General features: G+C 42.6%; 1 protein-coding gene across 2 annotated transcripts in view; it reads left to right on the top strand.

Moving 5' to 3' along the window:
• The first annotated feature begins 2817 nt into the window (after window positions 1–2817).
• Window positions 2818–21983, top strand: part of LOC117078869 (cytochrome c oxidase subunit 6C) — a 28115-nt gene continuing 8949 nt past the window's right edge. Inside the window, exons 1-3 of one of the 2 annotated variants that reach the window (XM_033202384.1) lie at window positions 2818–3188; window positions 4800–4944; window positions 9032–9161. In XM_033202384.1, the coding sequence (XP_033058275.1) occupies window positions 4831–4944; window positions 9032–9145 (228 nt within the window). In that variant the 5' untranslated portion in view covers window positions 2818–3188; window positions 4800–4830 and the 3' untranslated portion in view covers window positions 9146–9161. Of the gene's footprint in view, window positions 3189–3370; window positions 3509–4799; window positions 4945–9031; window positions 9162–21983 lie in introns of those variants that run through there. The other variant, XM_033202385.1, reaches the window with a different exon arrangement.

Raw genomic sequence — 21983 nt, 5'->3', positions numbered from 1 at the left:
ACGTGAATCCCTTAATTTACCAATTAAGGGATCCTTGTCTCCCCCAAGTGGATGTGTCTGGTTGAGGATGACCTTGAAAGGGACTGATTTCTAGCCATGGTGAATACTTAACTGACATCTAACTCCCAGTATCTTCCACTCATCCATTCTACTTTATTCCTTAGGGCTATGTAGAACAAACCCAGTCTTTACACTGAGCCATCTTTTAGTTTAGTGTAAACCATGGGCTTCTTTCATGGGTTGTTTCATCAATCTTTCAATACAAAAAAGATACCTCTTCACACAGACTTTCTTTTTTTTTTTTTTTTTTTTTTGAGACGGAGTCTCGCTCTGTCGCCCAGGCTGGAGTGCAGTGGCCGGATCTCAGCTCACGGCAAGCTCTGCCTCCCGGGTTCTCCTGCCTCAGCCTCCCAAGTAGCTGGGACTACAGGCGCCCGCCACCTTGCCCGGCTAGTTTTTTGTATTTTTTAGTAGACACGGGGTTTCACCGTGGTAGCCAGGATGGTCTCCATCTCCTGACCTTGTGATCCGCCCGTCTCAGCCTCCCAAAGTGCTGGGATTACAGGCTTGAGCCACCGCGCCCGGCCCACACAGACTTTCTTAATACCTACTCTGTTGTTTCCATTCCACTTACCTCCTTCAGATACATTTTTTATTTTTGTTGGTTTTTTTCCTCGAAGCCCACTAGAATGAAAGTTTCATGAGGCTTTTCATGTCATTTTGTCATATGCTGTGCTTGGTGCATTATAGGCACACAGTACCCTCTGGCCTTATACTCTCACAGATCTGCAAGATCCCTACTCCAACCCAGTGCAAACTCTTCTCTCTATAAAAAGAGATCCTTTTCTCCAATAGTTTCAACATAAGTCACAGAATTGAGTTTCACTGGCCTGGCCAGAATCCTGTGCCCATCCCCAACAAATTACTGTGGCCAAGGGGATGGGCCACATTGCTTGGCTACTCTTGGGTTGTCTGCTCAACTGGAATAATGTTTTTTCTTTTTCTTTTTAGAGCCAGGGTCTCACTCTGTCTGACTGGAGTGCAATGGTGCAGTCATAGCTCACTACAGCCTGCAACTCTTGGGCTCAAGGGATCCTCCAGCCTCAGCCTCCTGAGTAGCTGGGACTATGGGCATACACCACACTATGCCCGGCTAAGTTTTAAAATTTTTGTGGAGATGGTGGTCTCACTATGTCACCCAGGTTGGTCTCCAACACCTGGGCTCAAGTAATCTACCTGCCTTGGCCTCCCAAAGTGCTGGGATTACAGGTGTGAGCCACCACACCCAGTCTGGAATAAGATTTGACTGTTGTAGAATCACATGGCTAGCAGTGATGAAGGATTGATTACTTGAAAGACAATTAAGCACTGCTACTAAAAGGAAGATGGAAGGAATGCAGGACAGGTAAAAGTACACAGGGAGGAATGCATATTCAGAAGGCCTGTTTGTCAAGCACTGTATAGGTTGAACACCCTTAATCTGAAAATCCGAAATCCAAAATGCTCCAAAATTCAAAACTTTTGAGCATGATGTGGTGCTCAAGGAAATACTCGGTGGAGCATTTTGGATTTCAGATTTTCCTATTGGGATGCTCAACTGGCATGTATTCTGCAAATACTCAAAAATCTGAAAACATCCAAAATCTGAAACACTTCTGGTCTCAAACATTTCAGATAAGGGATACTCAAGCTGCATATACATTATCCCATTTAATTTACATCACAACCCAACAAAATGGGTACTATTTTTAGAGGAGAAAGCAGACTTAGAAAGATTAAGAAATTTGCCAGCTACAAGTTGATGAGCTGGGTCTCAAATCCAGATCTGTTCGGTTCTAAGACAGAACCTATATGTAGCATGTCTCTCTTCACTCCTACCGCTCAGATTTTATTCATGTGTCACCCTCAGTCATTCACTATGGTTCACTGGATAGCTAGGGAAGCACAGAATAAACACTCAGTATTTCACTCAGTTCAGGCTCTGTGCCCTAAGTGTGCCTGTCTTTGCCATCTTCTCCTAGCCAATGTTGTCTCTCCAATTTCTCCAGTTTTCCAGCCTTTCCATTAGACTGAAACCCAGTTCTGCTTCTCTCTCTTCCACATCTTGTCTGAAGCTTTCCTTGATGGTTTCACATACACTAATCCGTGTGAACTCTGAAGTTCACCACTTCTTCTTTAGGCCAATAGTCGGGGTGGGGAAGGAAAGAGTAGAAACAAATTACTCTTTGGACAAATTCCATGCAAAGATTTTCAGCTGGGTAGACCCTTGCTTGATAAGAGGCCTGAAAAACGTTGGTAAAGTCCAAACCTACTTCTGAGCCTCAATTAGTACCTTTCTTCGTGGCTCAAAGGTTTCACCTCCAGAGTGTTTGTTAATAGGTTGAGGACAAAGACTCCCTGACCAGAATGAGCGTCCTCTGTCCTCTTGTTTAGCAGAATCAGGCACGTAGTAGGTACTCAGTGTATTGACTCAATATCATGCATCTGTTGTGTCCCAGCCATCTTCCACAGGGCTTGATGGGTTGACTTAAATAACACTGCAAATTCAGGTTATTTCAATAAAAACAGCTCGGCATCATTAAGGCACAAGAGCCTCACCCGTCTACACCACTTTCCACTAACTTCCAGTTGCCTTCCTTCAAAACCCTTGTGCTTTCTTAAGAACCCCACACAAATACCGCCCCTCTGTCAAAACGTCCTCAGCTTTGCCAGGTAGAGAATTGCTTCTGCAGTAGCTGGGCCACGTCTCTGTGGTAGTGCCCACTTCATAGGATCGGTATTAATCTGTTTATCTTTCTCATATTCTGGGCTCTGAGCTCCTAGAAGTCGGCTTTTTCACCTTTTACCCAAGCCAAACAGTTATTCGCATAAGGTTGGTTATAATTAAAATGTCGGTTTGTGCACATGTTTTGGGACTCTGTGTATGAGTACGACTAAAATCTTCAATTTACTAAGAAGATAAAGAGGTCGATAAATAAGGAGGTCAAGCCCGTTTTGCAAGGTCACACAGGAAAGAAGCAGACCACGAAAATGAACTTCGGCTGTCACCTGCGGTGGGCGCGCTAGAGGTCTTTTGAACTCCTTCGGCTACCGTCGCCAGGTTCTCTCCGTGCACTGTTATTCTGCGCCTGCGCGCGGCTGGAATGCCGTCCATTTTTCCTTTAGTCGGGAAGGACGTTGGTATTGAGGTAAGTGTGGTCCGTGTTGCATCTCCACCGCGACACTTCGGGTTGTCACAACGGCAGCCTCCCGCTTTCTCTCTGCCTCGGATTTAGTCGTGACTCTGTCTCGGCCGTGGTGAAGCTTCGGGCCTCTCTTCCGCATCTACCCCCTCACACTTCCGCTGCGGCCTCGGGAGGGCGGCGGGCGGACCACAGGGACCGGGTGGGTTGCGACGGCCCCACCGAAGCCGGGTGGGCTGCGGGACCCTCGAGGACCCAGCGGGCTTCGGAGTGAGCCGACCCGGGGCCAGTACCCGCTGCGCTTTTTCCCAGCCATCGTGACCTTGGTGAGGTCATTTGACCTATTTGGCCCCGGTGTGTCTCTCCCGTGAGAAAAGGGGTAGTGGTTTCTTCTGCAGCTGGTCGTGAGGCGCAAGGGTCAGTGTAGGCGAAGCAGCTGGCAGCGTCGCTCGCTGTGTGGCAGCGTCTTAAATTAGAGCTGGGAAGATGGAGGAGGGTCACCGTGCCTGTCGCAGGAGGGAAAGGATGGGCTTCCTGCAACCTCCCTCGCCCCACGGCTTCCCATCCTACCCCCGGCCGCGTTAGCTGAAGGCCTGTAGGGACGCAAGGGTCTTTGGGCCCCCGGGTGAGGCTGGGCAAAGGAGTAGTTAGGTAATTTGGGCCCTCATGGCAATTGCCGCGTTCCCGTCCAGGTTTCAATGGTATATCGTGTGACCGTGGAAAACACCTGCCTCATGATCTGACAGGGTTGTCGCGAAGGTTTAACGAGTGGACAGAAAATTTTTAGAAGAGTAAATGTTCCATAAATGGGTTTGCCATCGTTAATTACAATGTGGAGCTACTGCTTATTTTTCTTGTTGGGAAAGATTTTTGTTGCCTTTGCTCAACCATTACTAGTGTGCCGCAGTTAGTCGCCTTTATTTATGGTAGTCGCTCAGTGTATGGGGGCCGGGGAAGGGAGAGGTGAAACAAGCTTAGGCTTTGTGAGAGGAATCCATCCACTGTCGTGCTGTGATTCTCTAGTTAGTAAAATGTACTGTGCATGAGAATTCTTTTGATATATTATTTTCTTCAGAGTTTTTCTTTTATTATTTTACCCGAGAAAGGGAAAAAAGCTCAGTAGGGAGAGCTACCTGAGATATGTAGGGCCCAGAGACCTGAGTATTGGACTTCAGTCCCGCCCCTCACCCGTGTCTCAACCCAAATGTTATTCCTGGATTTGTGACACAAATGACAGCGTTTAGTCAGTCAATCGTTTATGTTATTTAAATGTAAATTCTTGATGAACAATTTAGGAATTGCCTCTAATTTTTTCTTAACCCACTTGTAGGCTGGAATCCCAGCACTTTGAGAACATGAGGTAGGGTGATCACTTGAGGGCAGGAGTTTTTAAGACCAGCTAGACCCTGTTTCTGCCAAAAAAGAAAAACATTTCATTTGTAACTGCTGCTAATCGGAGTTTATATTCAGGACAACTCCAATGCTTCCAGGTGGCCATTCTCAATGCTGCTAATCGGAGTTTATATTCAGGACAACTCCAATGCTTCCAGGTGACCATTCTCAAGTTTATGGCTTAAATAAACTCTGTACTTAATCATATTTTCTGAATCTCTTAAGGTTGGCATACGTATCAAGGACAGTAACTACCATGGCACCCGAAGTTTTGCCAAAACCTCAGATGCGTGGCCTTCTGGCCAAGCGTCTGCGATTTCATATGGTTACAGCATTCGTGCTATCCCTGGGAGTTGCAGCTTTGTATAAGGTATGTATGTTTTTTACTTTGTGCCAAAGGTCATAAAGTATGTGTTTTTGGTTGAAAAATCTTTTAAAGAGATCCCCCTTGTAATGTGTTTCCTTCTAACCCTTTCTGCACTCACCTCAGTGTGACAGGAACTATGGCTTGTCGTCCATCTTTAAATGAAACTTGTTAGTTTGCTGGAATGCCATAACAAAGAACCATAGACTGGGTGCCTTAAATTTGCTCGCAGTTCTGGAGGCTAGAAATCTGTTGGCAGGGCTGATACCTTCTGAGGCCTCTGTTGGCTTGTAGATGGCTCCCTTCTTTTGTCTTCACAGGGTCCTCTGTGGGCATATATCTGTGGCTGAACTTCTTTTCCTTTCCCTTTCCTTCCTTCTTTCCTTTTTCTGCCCTTCTTTTCACTTTTTTTCCTTGTTTCCTTTTTCTTTCTTTCTTTGAGACAGGGTCTTACTCTGTCACCCGGTACCTGGGACTGCAGGTACACACCACCACAACTGGCTAATTTTTATATTTTTTGTGGAGATGAGGTTTCAGAGTTGGCCACGTTGTCCAGGCTGGTCTTGAACTCCTGGGCTCAAGGATCCACCTGCCTGGGCCTCCTAAAGTGCTGGGATTACAGTCGTGAGCCACTGCACCTGGCTTGCTGAATTTCTTAAAAGAACATCAGTCATATTGGATTAGGGCCCACGCTAAATGGCCTCATTTTAACTTAGCTATCTCGTTAAAGCCCTTATTTCCAAAAACATTTAGATTCTGAGGTACTGAGAGTTAGGACTTAAACACATGAATTTTGGTCAAACACAATTCAACCCATTACAGAAGCTAGTATGCAGAGGGGCTCTGCCAATCCATGGGAGATTGGTTCAGGAGCCCTGACGATACTTTAAATCATCTCTAGAGTACTTATAATGCCTAATGCAATATAAATGCTATGTCAGTAGTTTATACTGTATTTTTAATTTTGTAGCATTTTTTTTTTTTTCCTCAAATATTTTCAGTCCTTGGTTGGCTGAATCCATGAGTGTGGAACGTGCAGGAGTGGTCGGCTGATTATGGTTCTGTTTGACACCTTGAGTAATTGTCACAGAATTGTATTTTAACACTCTCCCTAATGTGGATTTGGTTATGCCTTTTATTTTTAATCAAAGGCTGCATATTTACAACTTTTCCATAAAAATGCTTTTGATAATACATATGTTTATCATTCTTGTCATAATACCCCATGAAAGAATTCAGAGCTTTGCTTTTAAACTCTTTGTACTTAATTTTTGTTTAGTGTTTATATTCTTTACTGGGCTGTGAGCCTCATTAAGGCAGGTACCATGTCTTTTGTTTACTGTGGCACCCTATTGTTGGGTGCTGGACACACAAATAGGTTCTTAAAAGGACCTGTTGAATAAGAGGCAGTGTATAAAATTCAATATGGTGTTAGGTAATGTAGTGTTCCAAGTGCTTTGGAGGACACAAAAGGCGTGTATCTAAATCTCTGTTCTTAAAGAACTTAGAGTCAAGTTGGGGAGGTAAAAAAAAAAAAATTAGAAGACATTGCAAGATAGAACATAACTGAAAGAATGGTTTTGGGGGATGTTGTGGGTCACAGTTATTGTGGGTCATAGCTATTTGATAGAGGAGGTAGAATTTGAGCCTTGCAAGTTAGGGCGAGGGACTGGGTCTGGTGGCTTATGCCTGTAATCCTGGCACTTTGGGAGGCCGAGGTGGGCGGATTGCTTGAGCTCACGAGTTCAAGACCAGCCTGGGAGATATGGAGGAACTACGTCTCTACTAAAATACACAAATTAGCTGGGCATTTCATTTCTTTTTTTTTTTTTTTTTTGAAATGGAGTCTCGCTCTGTTGCCCAGGCTGGAGTGCAGTGGCGCAAATTCAGCTCACTGCAAGCTCCACCTCCTGGGTTCACGCCATTCTCCTGCCTCAGCCTCCCGAGTAGCTGGGACTACAGGTGCCCACCATCATGCCCAGCTAATTTTTTTTGTATTTTTTAGTAAAGATGGGGTTTCACCGTGTTAGCCAGGATGGTCTCGATCTCCTGATGTCATGATCTGCCCACTTTGGCCTCCTAAAGTGCTGGGATTACAGGCGTGAGCCACCGCACCGACCATTTCTTCGAAAATTACAAAAATACATGATATGCCTGTGGCCTTAGCTACTTCGGAGGTTGAGGTGAGAGGTTGGCTTGAGCCTGGGAAGCAGAGGTGTCAGCCAAGGTTGGGAGGCGAGGCCAGGTGCAGTGGCTCACACCAGTTATCCCAGCACTTTGGGAGGCAGAGGCGGGCAGATCACCTGAGGTCAGGAGTTTCAGACTAGCCTGGCCAACATGGTGAAACCCCATCTCTAGTAAAAATACAAAAAAATTAGCTGGGCGTGGTGGCGGGCACCTGTAATCCCAGCTGCTTGGGAGGCTGAGGCAGGAGAATTGCTTGAACCTAGGAGGTGGAGGTTATAGTGAGCTGAGTTCGTACCATTGCACTCCAGCCTGGGCAACAAGAGCGAGACTCTGTCTCAAAACAAAACAAAAAAAAAACAAAGAAAATGGGGAGGCGGAGGTTGCAGTGAGCCGAGATCGCACCACTGCACTCCAGGCTGGGTGATAGAGCCAGACTGTCTCAAAAAAAAAAATGGGGAGAACTGGGAGAGCAAAGAGGAGATGGAACACTGAGAAAGCAGTAAGTGGACCTATGCTTTGGTACTCTTTGGAGAGACAAGCACAAAAAATCTTTTGGTCCTTGAGATTCCTGCTGCCTGGCATATAGTGGGCTTGAAGTAAATGTTTGTAGAAGGGATGGATGTGATGCAGTTTTTGCTCCTTAGTTTAGCTACATTTGGGTTCTTGTGTCACAACCAGGAGAAATTAGGCACATGGACACACTGAAGGGTGAGGAGGGCTGAATTTATTGGCTGAAAAGGAACAAATAAAACAGACTCTCGGCAAAGTGAGGGGGTGTCCTGCTGACAGGCCCCCACCTCACAGATTGAATACCAGGCCACCACACAGGAGCTGAAGAGACTAGGGTCCTTCCCACTGCAAAAGGTGCAACTTCTCCTGGCTCCACCCTGTTTACCCCCAGTGTGCCTGTGGCCATTAGCCAAAAAGAATCAGTCCTGAAAGGGCAGGCACATGTGCAGTTCTCCCTCAGGGTTTTGGGATCTGGGTCCAACAGTCTGGCCTTTCAGCCTTCAGGCTGTTTTTCCAGGACCCTTGGCTGTCTCCTGTCTGTCAGATGGATGACTAAATGAAGTAGGGAGAGTCCAAATTAACCGTACGTGTAATGATGGCCCCCAGCACTTGCGCTTCTGCCTCTTTTTATTTTATTTTTTTCAAGACGGAGTCTTGCTCTGTCACCCAAACTAGAGTGCAGTGTCACGATCTTGGCTCAGTGAACCCTCCGAGGCCTCCCGGGTTAAAGCAGTCCTCCTGCCTCTGCCTTCCAAGTAGCTGGGATTACAACTGCCCGCCACCATGCCTGGCTAATTTTTGTATTTTTAGTAGAGATGGAGTTTAATCATGTTGGCCAGGCTGGTTTCCAACTCCTCACCTCATGATTTGCCCCCCTTGGCCTCCCAAAGTGCTGGGAGTATAGGCATGAACCACCACACCCGGCCTCTGCCTCTTGATTTATTACTGGGAAGAAATTGGTAATTCAAGTAGAAGTGAAGTAGTAAAACTGGTCAGGTAAAGGATTCTTACTATATTACTCCATCAGGTAGCATATTTCTGCAGAGGGAGACTCCATGTTTAAAAAAAAAAAATAGTAAAGTCACTTAAACTTTCCGTTTTTGTCTTGAATCTTCATTTGTTCTTTCTCTGTTGAACCCCGCCCGCCCTTTGTGTACGGAAACCTCAAACAAAACAAAATAGACACCTTATTCCCCCATTCTTTTCTTTGCAAATTTAGCAATTTCTTAGACTTTGTCTTCCTTTTTATCTGTCACCACCTCCACCCCTTAGAAAATGTAGGGTTTAAATTAAAGGGTGAACAAAAACATGTGTTCTACCTTGTCTTTAGATATTATAATCTGAAATCTAATTTCCAGTAATCTGAAAAATAAACTAATGGATGGTTGCTTTTTAGTTTCGTGTGGCTGATAAAAGAAAGAAGGCATACGCAGATTTCTACAGAAACTATGATGCCATGAAAGATTTTGAGGAGATGAGGAAGGCTGGTATCTTTCAGAGTGTAAAGTAATCCTTGGAATATAAAGGTAATATGGTTATTTGAAGTTACTTAAAAAAAAATTTCTAATTGTGGTAAAATGCAAATACAGATGACTATCCGTGACTTACGATGTTTGGACTTAAGATTTTTTGACTTTACGATGGTATGGAAGTGATACACATTTGGTAGAAACCATACTTTGGATTTTGATCTTTGTCCATATGAGCAATAAGTGGCACAATACTTTTGTGATATGGGGGAGCAGCAATGACCACATCTCCCAGTCAGACACATAATCACAAGGGTAAACAACTGATGCTGTATTCTGTAGTGCTGTGTGAGATACTCAGTGTTTTGTTATAAGCTAGGCTTTGTTAGATGATTTTCTGCAACTGTAGGCTAACGTGTTCTGAGCACATTTAAGATAGGGAAGGCTAAGCTATGATGTAGGTTAGGTGTATTAAATGCATTTTCAACTTAAGATATTTTAAACTTATGATGGTTTTATCAGAATGTAACCTCATGGTAAGTTAAGGAGCATCTGTAATATAAAATTTGCCATCTTAATCATTTTTAATTGTACAGTTTAGTAGTGTTAAGTTCATTGACGTTGTGCAACCAGTCTCCAGAATTCTTCATCTTACGGAATTGAAACTATATCCATTAAGCAACCCGTTCACACCTCCACTTAGACCCTGGCAGCCACTGTGTTACTTTCTAAGAATTTGGCTACCCCAGGCATCTTGTAAGTAGAATCGTACAGTATTTGTTTTCTTGTGACTGGCTTATTTCACTTAGTGTAATGTACTCAAGGTTCATCCATGTTACAGCATGTGTCATAATTTCCTTTCTTTTTAAAGCTGAATGATCTATTTTAGTTGTGTCACATTGTTATCCATTCATCCATCAGTAGACGCTTGGGTTGCTTCCACTTTTTGATTGTTGCGAGTGATACTGTGAACCTAGGCATACAAATATTCCTTCAAGGCCTTGCTTTCAGTTCTTTTGGGATATATTCAAAAGTGGAATTGCTGGAATCATAGGATTTTTAATTTCTTAAGAAACTGCCATACCATTTTCCATAGTGGCTGCACCATTTTACACTCTTTCCATCCTTCCCAACACTTTTTTTTTTAACAGGATCTCCTGTCACCCAGGCTGTAGTGCGATCATGGCTCACTTCAGCCTCAACCTCCCAGGCTCAAGGGATCTTCCTGCCTCAGCCTCCCAAGAAGCTGGCACTGTAGGCATGTGCCACCATACCTGGCTAACTTCTGTATTTTTAGTAGAGACAGGGTTTCACTGTATTACCTGGGCTGGGCTTGAATTCCTGGGCTCAGGTGATCCACCCACCTTGGCCTCCCAAAGTGTTGGGATTACAGGCGTGAGTCACTGTGCCTGGCATAATTTTGGTATTTTTGATAGTAGCCATCCTAGTAGTTATGAGGTGTTATCACATTGTTTTGATTTGCATTTTCCTGATTATTTGTGATGTTGAGCATCTTTTCATGTGCTTATATGCCATTTGTATGTTATCTTTGGAGAAATGTTTATTCAGTTCTGCTCATTTTCAAATTTGGTTTTTTGTTTATTGGTTGAGTTGTGGTTCTGTATATATTCTGGATATTAACCCCTTATTAGATATGATCTGTAAATATTTTCTCCCATTTCATAGGTTGCGTTTTCACTCTGTTGCATCCCTTGATGCACAGAAATTTAGATGTCGAATTTATTTTTACTTTTGTTTTATGTGCTTTTAGTGTCATATTCAGTAAGTCATTGCCAAATCCAGTGTCATGAAGTCTTTTTTATGTGTTCTTCTACGACTTTTATAGTTTTAGCTCTTATCTTTAGATCTTTGATTCACTTGAATTTTTGTCTAGGGTGTAAAGAGCTGACTGTATTCTTTTACATGTGGTATCCAGTTTTCCCAAAATCATTTGTTTTTTTTATTTTTTTATTTATTTTTTATTTTTTTATTTTTTATTATACTTTAAGTTCTAGGGTACATGTGCATGACGTTTATATCATGTATAACTCCCCAATGCAATCCCTCCCTCCTCCCCCCTCCCATGATAGGCCCCAGTGTGTGATGTTCCCCTTCCCGAGTCCAAGTGATCTCATTGTTCAGTTCCCACCTATGAGTGAGAACATGCGGTGTTTGGTTTTCTCTTCTTGTGATAGTTTGCTAAGAATGATGGTTTCCAGCTGCATCCATGTCCCTACCAAGGACGCAAACTCATCCTTTTTGATGGCTGCATAGTATTCCATGGTGTATATGTGCCACATTTTCTTAATCCAGTCTGTGACAGATGGACATTTGGGTTGATTCCAAGTCTTTGCTATTGTGAATAGTGCCGCAGTAAACATACGTGTGCATGTGTCTTTGTAGTAGAATAATTTATAATCCTTTGGGTATATACCCAGTAGTGGGATGGCTGGGTCATATGGTACATCTAGTTCTAGATCCTTGAGGAATCGCCATACTGTTTTCCATAATGGTTGAACTAGTTTACAATCCCACCAACAGTGTAAAAGTGTTCCTATTTCTCCACATCCTCTCCAACACCTGTTGTTTCCTGAGTTTTTAGTGATTGCCATTCTAACTGGTGTGAGATGGTATCTCATTGTGGTTTTGATTTGCATTTCTCTGATGGCGAGTGATGATGAGCATTTTTTCATGTGTCTGTGGCTGTATGGATGTCTTCTTTTGAGAAATGTCTGTTCATATCCTTTCCCCACTTTTTGATGGGGTTGTTTGTTTTTTTCTTGTATATTTGTTTGAGTTCTTTGTAGTGGATATTAGCCCTTTGTCAGATGAGTAGGTTGCAAAAATTTTCTCCCATTCTGTAGGTTGCCTGTTCACTCTGATGGTAGTTTCTTTAGCTGTGCAAAAGCTCTTTAGTTTAATTAGATCCCATGTGTCAATTTGCTTTTGCTGCCGTTGCTTTTGGTGTTTTAGACATGAAGTCCTTGCCCATGCCTATGTCCTGAATGGTACTACCTAGATTTTCTTCTAGGGTTTTTATGGTATTAGGTCTAACATTTAAGTCTCTAATCCATCTTGAATTAATTTTCGTATAAGGGGTAAGGAAAGGATCCAGTTTCAGCTTTCTACTTATGGCTAGCCAATTTTCCCAGCACCATTTATTAAATAGGGAATCCTTTCCCCATTTCTTGTTCTCTCAGGTTTGTCAAAGATCAGATGGCTGTAGATGTGTGTATTATTCTGAGGACTCTGTTCTGTTCCATTGGTCTATATCTCTGTTGTGGTACCAGTACCATGCTGTTTTGGTTACTGTAGCCTTGTAGTATAGTTTGAAGTCAGGTAGCGTGACGCCTCCAGCTTTGTCCTTTTGACTTAGGATTGTCTTGGCAATGCGGGCTCTTTTTGGTTCCATATGAACTTTAAAGCCGTTTTCCCAATTCTGTGAAGAAAGTCATGGTAGCTTGATGGGGATGGCATTGAATCTATAAATCACCTTGGGCAGTATGGCCATTTTCACGATATTGATTCTTCCTATCCATGAGCATGGTATGTTCTTCCATTTGTTTGTGTCCTCTTTGATTTCACTGAGCAGTGGTTTGTATCTCCTTGAAGAGGTCCTTTACATCCTTGTAAGCTGGATTCCTAGGTATTTTATTCTCTTTGAAGCAATTGTGAATGGAAGTTCATTCCTGATTTGGCTCTCTGCTTGTCTTACTGGTGTATAAGAATGCTTGTGATTTTTGCACATTAATTTTGTATCCTGAGACTTTGCTGAAGTTGCTTATCAGCTTAAGGAGATTTTGGGCTGAGACGATGGGTTTTCTAAATATACAATCATGTCATCTGCAAACAGGGACAATTTGACTTCTTCTTTTCCTAAGTGGATACCCTTGATTTCTTTCTCTTGCCTGATTGCCCTAGCCAGAACTTCCAACACTATGTTGAATACGAGTGGTGAGAGAGGGCATCCCTGTCTTGTGCCAGTTTTCAAAGGGAATTTTTCCAGTTTTTGCCCCTTCAGTATGATATTAGCTGTGGGTTTGTCATAAATAGCTCTTATTATTTTGAGGTACGTTCCATCAATACCGAATTTATTGAGCGTTTTTAGCATAAAGGGCTGTTGAATTTTGTCAAAAGCCTTTTCTGCATCTATTGAGATAATCATGTGGTTCTTGTCCTTGGTTCTGTTATATGCTGGATTACGTTTATTGATTTGCGAATGTTGAACCAGCCTTGCATCCCAGGGATGAAGCCCACTTAATCATGGTGGATAAGCTTTTTGATGTGCTGCTGAATCGGTTTGCCAGTATTTTATTGAGGATTTTTGCATCGATGTTCATCAGGGATATTGGTCTAAAATTCTCTTTTTTTGTTGTGTCTCTGCCAGGCTTTGGTATCAGGATGATGTTGGCCTCATAAAAAGAGTTAGGGAGGATTCCCTCTTTTTCTATTGATTGAAATAGTTTCAGAAGGAATGGTAGCAGCTCCTCCTTGTACCTCTGGTAGAATTCAGCTGTGAATCCATCTGGTCCTGGACTTTTTTTGGTGGGTAGGCTCTTAATAATTGCCTCAATTTCAGAGCCTGCTATTGGTCTATTCAGGGATTCAACTTCTTCCTGGTTCAGTCTTGGGAGAGTGTAAGTGTCCAGGAAATTATCCATTTCTTCTAGATTTTCTAGTCGATTTGCGTAGAGGCATTTATAGTATTCTCTGATGGTTGTTTGTATTTCTGTGGGGTCGGTGGTGATATCCCCTTTATCATTTTTTATTGTGTCTATTTGATTCCTCTCTCTTTTCTTCTTTATTAGTTTAGCTAGCGGTCTGTCAATTTTGTTGATCTTTTCAAAAAACCAACTCCTGGATTCATTGATTTTTTGGAGGGTTTTTTGTGTCTCTATCTCCTTCAGTTCTGCTCTGATCTTAGTTATTTCTTGCCTTCTGCTAGCTTTTGAATGTGTTTGCTCTTGCCTCTCTAGTTCTTTTAATTGTGATGTTAGAGTGTCAATTTTAGATCTCTCCTGCTTTCTCTTGTGGGCATTTAGTGCTATAATTTCCCTCTACACACTGCTTTAAATGTGTCCCAGAGATTCTGGTATGTTGTATCTTTGTTCTCATTGGTTTCAAAGAACATCTTTATTTCTGCTTTCATTTCGTTATGTACCCAGTAGTCATTGAGGAGCAGGTTGTTCAGTTTCCATGTAGTTGAGCGGTTGATTGAGTTTCTTAGTCCTGAGTTCTAGTTGATTGCACTGTGGTCTGAGAGACAGTTTGTTATAATTTCTGTTCTTGTACATTTGCTGAGGAGTGCTTTACTTCCAATTATGTGGTCAATTTTGGAATAAGTGCGATGTGGTGCTGAGAAGAATGTATATTCTGTTGATTTGGGGTGGAGAGTTTTATAGATGTCTATTAGGTCCGCTTGGTGCAGAGAAGAGTTCAGTTCCTGGATATCCTTGTTAACTTTCTGTCTCGTTGATCTGTCTAATGTTGACAGTGGAGTGTTGAAATCTCCCATTATTATTGTATGGGAGTCTAAGTCTCTTTGTAGGTCTCTAAGGACTTGCTTTATGAATCTGGGTGCTCCTGTATTGGTGCATATATATTTAGGAGAGTTAGCTCTCCTGTTGAATTGATCCCTTTACCATTATGTAATGGCCTTCTTTGTCTCTTTTGATCTTTGATGGTTTAAAGTCTGTTTTATCAGAGACTAGGATTGCAACCCCTGCTTTTTTTTGTTCTCCATTTGCTTAGTAGATCTCCTCCATCCCTTTATTTTGAGCCTATGTATGTCTCTGCATGTGAGATGGGTCTCCTGAATACAGCAGACTGATGGTTCTTTTTTTTTTTTTTTTTTCTTTTTTTATTTTTTATTATACTTTAAGTTCTAGGGTACATGTGCATAACGTTTATATCATGTATAACTCCCCAATGCAATCCCTCCCTCCTCCCCCCTCCCCATGATAGGCCCCAGTGTGTGATGTTCCCCTTCCTGAGTCCAAGTGATCTCATTGTTCAGTTCCCACCTATGAGTGAGAACATGCGGTGTTTGGTTTTCTCTTCTTGTGATAGTTGCTAAGAATGATGGTTTCCAGCTGCATCCATGTCCCTACAAAGGACGCAAACTCATCCTTTTTGATGGCTGCATAGTATTCCATGGTGTATATGTGCCACATTTTCTTAATCCAGTCTGTCACAGATGGACATTTGGGTTGATTCAAGTCTTTGCTATTGTGAATAGTGCCGCAATAAACATACGTGTGCATGTTCTTTGTAGTAGAGTAATTTATAATCCTTTGGGTATATACCAGTAGTGGGATGGCTGGGTCATATGGTACATCTAGTTCTAGATCCTTGAGGAATCGCCATACTGTTTTCCATAATGGTTGAACTAGTTTACAATCCCACCAACAGTGTAAAAGTGTTCCTGTTTCTCCACATCCTCTCCAACATCTATTGTTTCCTGACTTCTTAATGATTGCCATTCTAACTGGTGTGAGATGGTATCTCATTGTGGTTTTGATTTGCATTTCTCTGATGGCGAGTGATGATGAGCATTTTTTCATGTGTCTGTTGGCTGTATGGATGTCTTCTTTTGAGAAATGTCTGTTCATATCCTTTCCCCCTTTTGATGGGGTGTTTGTTTTTTTTCTTGTATATTTGTTTGAGTTCTTTGTAGATTCTGGATATTAGCCCTTTGTCAGATGAGTAGGTTGCAAAAATTTTCTCCCATTCTGTAGGTTGCCTGTTCATCTGTAGTTTCGTGTCTGGTAGTTTCTTTAGCTGTGCAAAAGCTCTTTAGTTTAATGAGATCCCATTTGTCAATTTTGGCTTTTGCTGCCGTTGCTTTTGGTGTTTTAGACATGAAGTCCTTGCCCATGCCTATGTCCTGAATGGTACTACCTAGATTTTCTTCTAGGGTTTTTATGGTATTAGGTCTAACATTTAAGTCTCTAATCCATCTTGAATTAATTTTCGTATAAGGGGTAAGGAAAGGATCCAGTTTCAGCTTTCTACTTGTGGCTAGCCAATTTTCCCAGCACCATTTATTAAATAGGGAATCCTTTCCCCATTTCTTGTTTTTGTCAGGTTTGTCAAAGATCAGATGGCTGTAGATGTGTGGTATTATTTCTGAGGACTCTGTTCTGTTCCACTGGTCTATTTTCTGTTGTGGTACCAGTACCATGCTGTTTTGGTTACTGTAGCCTTGTAGTATAGTTTGAAGTCAGGTAGCGTGACGCCTCCAGCTTTGTCCTTTTGACCTAGGATTGTCTTGGCAATGCGGGCTCTTTTTGGTTCCATATGAACTTTAAAGCCGTTTTTTCCAATTCTGTGAAGAAACTCATTGGTAGCTTGATGGGGATGGCATTGAATCTATAAATCACCTTGGGCAGTATGGCCATTTTCACGATATTGATTCTTCCTATCCATGAGCATGGTATGTTCTTCCATTTGTTTGTGTCCTCTTTGATTTCACTGAGCAGTGGTTTGTAGTTCTCCTTGAAGAGGTCCTTTACATCCCTTGTAAGCTGGATTCCTAGGTATTTTATTCTCTTTGAAGCAATTGTGAATGGAAGTTCATTCCTGACTTGGCTCTCTGCTTGTCTGTTACTGGTGTATAAGAAAGCTTGTGATTTTTGCACATTAATTTTGTATCCTGAGACTTTGCTGAAGTTGCTTATCAGCTTAAGGAGATTTTGGGCTGAGACCATGGGGTTTCTAAATATACAATCATGTCATCTGCAAACAGGGACAATTTGACTTCTTCTTTTCCTAACTGGATACCCTTGATTTCTTTCTCTTGCCTGATTGCCCTAGCCAGAACTTCCAACACTATGTTGAATACGAGTGGTGAGAGAGGGCATCCCTGTCTTGTGCCAGTTTTCAAAGGGAATTTTTCCAGTTTTTGCCCATTCAGTATGATATTAGCTGTGGGTTTGTCGTAAATAGCTCTTATTATTTTGAGGTACATTCCATCAATACCGAATTTATTGAGCGTTTTTAGCATAAAGGGCTGTTGAATTTTGTCAAAAGCCTTTTCTGCATCTATTGAGATAATCATGTGGTTCTTGTCTTTGGTTCTGTTTATATGCTGGATTACGTTTATTGATTTGCGAATGTTGAACCAGCCTTGCATCCCAGGGATGAAGCCCACTTGATCATGGTGGATAAGCTTTTTGATGTGCTGCTGAATCCGGTTTGCCAGTATTTTATTGAGAATTTTTGCATCGATGTTCATCAGGGATATTGGTATAAAATTCTCTTTTTTTGTTGTGTCTCTGCCAGGCTTTGGTATCAGGATGATGTTGGCCTCATAAAATGAGTTAGGGAGGATTCCCTCTTTTTCTATTGATTGGAATAGTTTCAGAAGGAATGGTACCAGCTCCTCCTTGTACCTCTGGTAGAATTCAGCTGTGAATCCATCTGGTCCTGGACTTTTTTTTCGTGGGTAGGCTATTAATTGTTGCCTCAATTTCAGAGCCTGTTATTGGTCTATTCAGGGATTCAACTTCTTCCTGGTTCAGTCTTGGGAGAGTGTAAGTGTCCAGGAAATTATCCATTTCTTCTAGATTTTCTAGTCGATTTGCGTAGAGGCATTTATAGTATTCTCTGATGGTTGTTTGTATTTCTGTGGGGTCGGTGGTGATATCCCCTTATCATTTTTTATTGCGTCTATTTGATTCCTCTCTTTTTTCTATTAGTCTTGCTAGCGGTCTGTCAATTTTGTTGATCTTTTCAAAAAACCAACTCCTGGATTCATTGATTTTTTGGAGGGTTTTTTGTGACTCTATCTCCTTCAGTTCTGCTCTGATCTTAGTTATTTCTTGCCTTCTGCTAGCTTTTGAATGTGTTTGCTCTTGCCTCTCTAGTTCTTTTAATTGTGATGTTAAAGTGTCAATTTTAGATCTCTCCTGCTTTCTCTTGTGGGCATTTAGTGCTATAAATTTCCCTCTACACACTGCTTTAAATGTGTCCCAGAGATTCTGGTATGTTGTATCTTTGTTCTCATTGGTTTCAGAAACATCTTTATTTCTGCTTTCATTCGTTATGTACCCAGTAGTCATTCAGGAGCAGGTTATTCAGTTCCATGTAGTTGAGCGGTTTTGATTGAGTTTCTTAGTCCTGAGTTCTAGTTTGATTGCACTGTGGTCTGAGAGACAGTTTGTTATAATTTCTGTTCTTGTACATTTGCTGAGGAGTGCTTTACTTCCAATTCTGTGGTCAATTTTGGAATAAGTGCGATGTGGTGCTGAGAAGAATGTAATTCTGGTGATTTGGGGTGGAGAGTTCTATAGATGTCTATTAGGTCTGCTTGGTGCAGAGATGAGTTCAATTCCTGGATATCCTTGTTAACTTTCTGTCTCGTTGATCTGTCTAATGTTGACAGTGGAGTGTTGAAATCTCCCATTATTATTGTATGGGAGTCTAAGTCTCTTTGTAGGTCTCTAAGGACTTGCTTTATGAATCTGGGTGCCCTGTATTGGGTGCATATATATTAGGAGAGTTAGCTCTTCCTGTTGAATTGATCCCTTTACCATTATGTAATGGCCTTCTTTGTCTCTTTTGATCTTTGATGGTTTAAAGTCTGTTTTATCAGAGACTAGGATTGCAACCCCTGCTTTTTTTTGTTCTCCATTTGCTTGGTAGATCTTTCTCCATCCCTTTATTTTGAGCCTATGTATGTCTCTGCATGTGAGATGGGTCACCTGAATACAGCAGACTGATGGGTCTTGACTCTGATCCAGTTTGCCAGTCTGTGTCTTTTAATTGGAGCATTTAGTCCATTTACATTAAGGTTAATATTGTTATGTGTGAACTTGATCCTGTCATTATGATATTAACTGGTTATTTTGCTCATTAGTTGATGCAGTTTCTTCCTAGCCTCGATGGTCTTTACATTTTGGCATGTTTTTGCAATGGCTGGTACCGGTTGTTCCTTTCCATGTTTAGGGCTTCCTTCAGGGTCTCTTGTAAGGCAGGCTGGTGGTGACAAAATCTCTAAGCATTTGCTTATCTGTAAAGGATTTTATTTCTCCTTCACTGATGAAACTTAGTTTGGCTGGAATGAAATTCTGGGTTGAAAATTCTTTTCTTTAAGAACGTTGAATATTGGCCCCCACTCTCTTCTGGCTTGTAGAGTTTCTGCCAAGAGATCTGCTGTTAGTCTGATGGGCTTCCCTTTGTGGGTAACCCGACCTTTCTCTCTGGCTGCCCTTAAGATTTTTTCCTTCATTTCAACTTTGGTGAATCTGGCAATTATGTGTCTTGGAGTTGCTCTTCTGGAGGAGTATCTTTGTGGCGTTCTCTGTATTCCTGAATTTGAATGTTGGCCTGCCCTACTAGGTTGGGGAAGTTCTCCTGGATGATATCCTGAAGAGTGTTTTCCAACTTGGTTCCATTTTCCCCCTCACTTTCAGGCACCCCAATCAGACGTAGATTTGGTCTTTTTACATAATCCCATACTTCTTGCAGGCTTTGTTCATTTTCTTTCTTCTTCTTTTGGTTCTCTTCTCGCTTCATTTCATTCATTTGATCCTCAATCGCTGATACTCTTTCTCCAGTTGATCGAGTCGGTTACCGAAGCTTGTGCATTTGTCACGTATTTCTCGTGTCATGGTTTTCATCTCTGTCATTTCGTTTATGATCTTCTCTGCATTAATTAGTCTAGCTGTCAATTTTCCACTTTTTTTTCAAGATTTTTAGTTTCTTTGAGCTGGGTACGTAATTCCTCCTTTAGCTCTGAGAAGTTTGATGGACTGAAGCCTTCTTCTCTCATCTCGTCAAAGTCATTCTCTGACCAGCTTTGATCCGTTGCTGGCGATGGGCTGCGCTCCTTTGCAGGGGGAGATGCGCTCTTATTTTTTGAATTTCCAGCTTTTCTGCCCTGCTTTTTCCCCATTTGTGGTTTTATCTGTCTCTGGTCTTTGATGATGGTGACGTACTGATGGGGTTTTGGTATAGGTGTCCTTCCTGTTTGATAGTTTTCCGTCTGACAGTCAGAAGGACTGTCTGTTGGTCTGTTGGAGATTGCTTGAGGTCCACTCCAGACCCTGTTTGCCTGGGTATCAGCAGCAGAGGTTGCCAAAGATAGAATATTGCTGAGCAGCGAGTGTACCTGTCTGATTCTTCCTTTGGAAGTTTCCTCTCAGGGATGACTCCACCCTGTGAGGTGTGGGGTGTCAGACTGCCCCTAGTGGGGGATGTCTCCCAGCTAGGCTACTCAGGGGTCAGGGACCCACCTGAGCAGGCAGTCTGTCCGTTCTCGGATCTCAACCTCCGCGTTGGGAGATCACGGCTCTCCCCAAAGCTGTCAGACAGAGTCGTTGGCCTCTGCACCGCCCCCGCTGCTTTCCCTATTGGACCTCAGCTGTGGGCTGTCCCCAGAGGTGGAGTCTACAGAGACAGACAGGTTTCCTTGAGCTGCTGTGAGCTCCACCCAGTTCGAGCTTCCCAGCCGCTTTGTTTACCTACTTAAGCCTCAGCAATGGCGGGCGCCCCTCCCCCAGCCTCGCTGCTGCCTTGCGGATAGATCGCCGCAGACGGCTGTGTTAGCAGTGAGGGAGGCTCCGTGGGCGTGGGACCCTCCCGGCCAGGTGTGGGATATATTCTCCTGGTGTGCCTGTTTCCTTAAAGCGCAGTATTGGGGTGGGAGTTACGCGATTTTCCAGGTGTTATGTGTCTCAGTTCCCCTGGCTAGGAAAACGGATTTCCTTCCCCCTTGCGCTTCCAGGTGAGGCAATGCCTCGCCCTGCTTCAGCTCACACTGGTCAGGCTGCAGCAGCTGACCAGCACCGATTGTCCGGCACTCCCTAGAGAGATGACCCCAGTACCTCAGTTGAAAATGCAGAAATCACCGGTCTTCTGTGTTACTCGCGCTGGGAGTTGGAGACTGGAGCTGTTCCTATTCGGCCATCTTGCTCCGCCCCCCGATGGTTCTTGACTCTTGATCCAGTTTGCCAGTCTGTGTCTTTTAATTGGAGCATTTAGTCCATTTACATTTAAGGTTAATATTGTTATGTGTGAACTTGATCCTGTCATTATGATATTAACTGGTTACTTTGCTCGTTAGTTGATGCAGTTTCTTCCTAGCCTCGATGGTCTTTACATTTTGTCATGTTTTTGCAATGGCTGGTACCGGTTGTTCCTTTCCATGTTAGGGCTCCTTCAGGGTCTCTTGTAAGGCAGGCCTGGTGGTGAAAATCTCTAAGCATTTGCTTATCTGTAAAGGATTTTATTTCTCCTTCACTGATGAAGCTTAGTTTGGCTGGATATGAAATTCGGTTGAAAATTCTTTTCTTTAAGAACGTTGAATATTGGCCCCCACTCTCTTCTGGCTTGTAGAGTTTCTGCGGAGAGGTCTGCTGTTATTCTGATGGGCTTCCCTTTGTGGGTAACCCGACCTTTCTCTCTGGCTGCCCTTAAGATTTTTTCCTTCATTTCAACTTTGGTGAATCTGGCAATTATGTGTCTTGGAGTTGCTCTTCTGGAGGAGTATCTTTGTGGCGTTCTCTGTATTTCCTGAATTTGAATGTGGCCTGCCCTACTAGGTTGGGGAAGTTCTCCTGGATGATATCCTGAAGAGTGTTTTCCAACTTGGTTCCATTTTCCCCCTCACTTTCAGGCACCCCAATCAGACGTAGTTGGTCTTTTTACATAATCCCATACTTCTTGCAGGCTTTGTTCATTTCTTGTTCTTTTTTTTTTGGTTTCCCTTCTCGCTTCATTTCATTCATTTGATCCTCAATCGCTGATACTCTTTCTTCCAGTTGATCGAGTCAGTTACTGAAGCTTGTTCATTTGTCACGTATTTCTCGTGTCATGGTTTTCATCTCTGTCATTTCGTTTATGATCTTCTCTGCATTAATTAGTCTAGCTGTCAAT

The sequence above is a fragment of the Trachypithecus francoisi genome, unplaced genomic scaffold (assembly GCF_009764315.1).
Source record: "Trachypithecus francoisi isolate TF-2019V2 unplaced genomic scaffold, Tfra_2.0 Lachesis_group7, whole genome shotgun sequence".
Lineage (NCBI taxonomy): Eukaryota > Metazoa > Chordata > Mammalia > Primates > Cercopithecidae > Trachypithecus > Trachypithecus francoisi.
Note: the sequence above shows the minus strand (reverse complement) of the source record. Positions and strands in the feature narration are given on the sequence as shown.